This window comes from Odontomachus brunneus, unplaced genomic scaffold (assembly GCF_010583005.1).
Source record: "Odontomachus brunneus isolate Ranch 3 - 2012 unplaced genomic scaffold, Obru_v1 Obru_scaffold_192, whole genome shotgun sequence".
Taxonomy (NCBI): domain Eukaryota; kingdom Metazoa; phylum Arthropoda; class Insecta; order Hymenoptera; family Formicidae; genus Odontomachus; species Odontomachus brunneus.
Genome location: NW_022639642.1, coordinates 570,509 through 574,765, shown reverse-complemented (window position 1 = coordinate 574,765; position 4,257 = coordinate 570,509). Strand labels below are relative to the sequence as shown.

At 34.5% G+C, this 4,257-nt stretch overlaps 1 protein-coding gene across 1 annotated transcript in view; it reads right to left on the bottom strand.

Moving 5' to 3' along the window:
• Window positions 1–3,533: 3,533 nt before the first annotated feature.
• Window positions 3,534–4,257, bottom strand: part of LOC116851818 (DNA-directed RNA polymerases I, II, and III subunit RPABC1) — a 1,360-nt gene continuing 636 nt past the window's right edge. The window contains exon 2 of the mRNA XM_032831642.1: window positions 3,534–3,941. Within this exon, the coding sequence (XP_032687533.1) occupies window positions 3,611–3,941 (331 nt within the window). The 3' untranslated portion in view covers window positions 3,534–3,610. The remainder of the gene's footprint in view (window positions 3,942–4,257) is intronic.

Here is a 4,257-nt window from a genome sequence, read left to right as displayed (position 1 = left end):
TTTATCATTGACATCAAAATCACCACTCTTAAATCGCTGAAACCATACTTGGCATGTTCTTTCCGATGGAGCATAATTGCCATAAGCTTCGAAAAGCAATTTATGAGCTGCAGCTGCAGTTTTTTTTAAGTCAAAGTAATGAAGCAGCATATGTCGAAAAAACAACTTATCACGTTCCATATTTAATCAAAAGAAAAAATAGCACTGCTCGCTTAAATGAATCTCTTCGCACTGAATTTTATTGACAAATGTCTAACCTCTAAAATGCAGCCAGTTTCAGATGTCAAAATAAATTATACCTACAACTAACGTCATCTAACTGTGAGCCGCAGGAACTAAGTTTACCACCTAATAATATCGGCTTCGCGCATAACAAATCACATATTTTTTTGAACGCTAGTTCTTGAAGCTCTTCCCAAGTAAACGTTATATCCTTTTTTAACAAACGTAAGAGGCTTCGTGATTTTAGAAATTTTTGGAATGAACCGACGGTAATATCCGGCGAGACCTAAGAATTGTTTGATGTTTTTTGCATTATTAGGTTTCGAGAATTCTCTTACGGCTTGTATTTTGGCGTCGTCGGGTTTAACTTGTTTCGCTAATTTTATGACCTAGGTAGGTTACTTCTTTTCTAAGGAATTCGCATTTATCCGCTTGAGTTAGCTGCTCTAAGACGCTCTGCTAACCTTGCGAATTTAGTTTCGTGTTCCCTAAGCGAACTCGCATACAACACAATGTTGTCTAAATAAACGAATAATTCTGTGCCTTGTAAACCCGTCAATACTTGATCCATGAGTCTTTGAACGTCGCGGAGGCATTCTTTAAGCCGAATGGCATGCGGTTGAATTGATAGTACCCGTAAGGCGTTGAAAATGTCGTCTTTTGTGCGTCAGGCTCATGCATCCTGATCCGATGAAATCCTGATGCTAAATCAAATACGCTAAAATATTTCGCGCTGCCTAGTTGATCGAGAATTTCTGTGATGTTAGGTAAAGGATAAGAATCGCATACGGCTTTTCATTTAACGCTCTATAGTCTATGACCATTCGCCAGCGTTTATAACACTTTGAATCTGGCTTCTTAGAAATGATCCATAAGGGGGAGTTGTAAGGAGAATTCGAAGGCATGATAATATCATTTACTAAAAGCCCTTGTACTTGGCGATTGATTTCCCCTTTATGGATCGACGGGAAGCGGTATTGCTTAGTATTAATCGGATTGTCGTCCGTTGTCTTAATTCTATGCTCGATGAGAGACGTACAGCTCAAGCGGTTTTCAGGTAATAAGAAAAGGTTGCTATATCTCTGCACTAATCTTAAGACGTGCGAAGATTCCTCTCCGTTAAGATGTTCGAGGCGTAAGAGTTTCTTTACTTTATTGCTTCTGTTTTCCAGCTCCGATGGTTGTGTCATCGCAAATATATATATATTTTTTTTGGACGCACGGTTGTACCCTAATCCCTAAGGCAGAGGTATGATCACGCGCGTCTTTATTACCTGAAGGCGGTGAATCTTGTCGATTCATGTTCAGTAGAATCTCGGGACAGGATTTAGATATGCTCTCGATTTGGGAGCGGTGCACTTGGACACGGTGCATTTGGACACAGCCAATCACAGCACCGTGTGATTAGAGACATTTGTAGGGTCCCTTGGAACAGCGACTTGTGATTGGACTGTGTCCAATTGCCCCGTGTCCAACTGATATACACCTCTAGAAACCTTCTTGAACACGATAAACAACACGAACTTTCCGATGCAATGCGCAATCTCAAACAGAAAAAGAAAGAACGACTAAATGACAGAGAGAGAAGAGTATCGCGCAGGAGTGAGGGCATTAGCAATCGTCGCTTTCTGCCTCATCTACTTCCATGCTATTTCGACGGAGTCGACCTTCTTGTTTCTAGTCTTCTTGATTTTAGTATATACGATATTTAGATCGTCGATATATAGTCGTATATAGATTAAGATTAGTATATAGGTTGCTTTCCAACAAGAGACACAAGTCGAAACAAGTATCATCCTATCTTTGTTACTCACTAAATGTGGAACAAAGATAGAATGATGTTTGTGTCGACTTGTGTCTCTTGTTGGAAAGCAACCATAGTAGGTAACCCAGGCAGCAACGTGACGTTAATTTTTGGTTATTCGTGATGTCAATTATCCTTTTATAATCACGTAATAATGACGTGAAAATGAGCGGAATAAATCATAGCCCACCGACGTCATAATAAAACGTGAAAGTGGCGTCATAAAAAGACGTAAAAATGACGTTGGAATATCCTTATTCGGTTCTATTTTCTAACAGAAAATATTTATATATATAAATGTCACAGCATTTGCTGATTTTATTTGAAAATTTTAGATTGCTTGATTCCAATGTTACATCATTTTAAAAATTCTCACTGGCACTGGGACTCGAACTTGAACTATGAGACATCTCTGGATTATGAGTCTGTTGCTTTAGACACTACACCACTTCTTCGATCGATATAAACGTCTTATATTTTGTCTATGAGTTGTATTTAACATAATGTAATATAATTTTTTGATGATTTATAATAATTTAATTTTAATAAAAATTATATTTTTCGTACCTTTATTGTTAATTTAACTCTAGCTAATTAAACTCTAACTCTCTCTAATGAAGTAAGGTCTACAAAATCTCGCACATTCCATTTCGTTATCTTTAAAATTTTATAGTAAAAATTTTTTTATTGTTAAGTGTTATTAAATAGACAAAGTCATAAAAGAATATAAACTTTGAGTAATTATAAAAGAGTATAATTTAATAAAAGAAAAAATCCATCTTACTATGTAAGATTTAATTAAATTAATTAAATTTATGTATATACATAAAAATATACAAATTAACAGATAGCCAACTATCTGTGAGAATTCTCTATGAACTTCTTTGTGCTATCTGAGTCAATATTTTCTTATTAACATATCTTTGAACATCACCCTACTAATTGCAATGCAATGCTTCTGAGTAAGAAATGGTAGGACAAGTTCTATAAGGTTTATTCCTAGAAGTCAAAGGGTGTATATCAGTTGGACACGGGGCAATTGGACACAGTCCAATCACAAGTCGCTGTTCCAAGGGACCCTACAAATGTCTCTAATCACACGGTGCTGTGATTGGCTGTGTCCAAATGCACCGCTCCCGAAGTCAAATGCTTGAGATGCAAATATATAAAAAATAAATAACGTGTATAAATAATAATCTATTGGTTAAATAAACTACATTTGATATAAATGAACATTAGATAAATATCTGTCACATTCTTTGCTTATCGAACAGCTGACTAAAAATTACCTCTCAAAAAAGTAGTATAGACGTCTTTAAATGACATTATTATCCATCAAAATAATAATGTCTTTTAAACGTCAATTATTAGTTATATGACATTTAGAATTGGTAATCACCATTTATCGACATGAAAATGACGTGGCATTGCTGCCTGGAAAGTTAGATAATATAATATAAATAAAATAATATAACATGCTGGTACAATAAATGGCAACAATTTCAAATTAGAGCATCTTTCGTTTTTATTTTCTCTTTCAATGTGTGTTATCTATTTTTAACGTAATTTTTCTTTATTTTCTTATTAACAGACTAGCCTGTAAGATATGTATCTACCAGCGGTCTCTGATGGCCTGATGATCTTTACCACTTGCCCTCTTTTTAGACCAAAGTATCGTGCTACTGGATCACCAGCTTGTATTCGCATAAGCTGATTTTCCTTCAATTTGTATCTGGTTAGTAATTCTTCCTTTTCATCTGGGGTCAAAACGATATGTTCAGGTACCAGCTCATGCTCAGTAATATTAATCAGTAGCTCTGATTCCAAGAACTGCTCTAATATATACTTTGGTGCCATGTCTGTTAGTGATTGCTTGGCCGATGGGGTCATACCTTGTTGGACTACAATAATTGCTCTATAATAAATCATGAATAATGTTTTATATTTTCATAGATGTTGAGAATGAGTTGAGTAATGCTAATTGACAATTTATAATTATCTATAACTGATTGAATATCTAAGAGTATAAATTCATGATACAATTAACAAGATTGAATATCTAAGAATATAAATCTATGATACAATTAACAAGAATGTAAGCATTATATTCAATCTTAAATTTTTCTTTGTAGGAGACAATGTTAATACCTATTATACATAACATTGCACTGTATACTGTCTTATTTATATATATATATATATATATATATATATATATATATATATATATA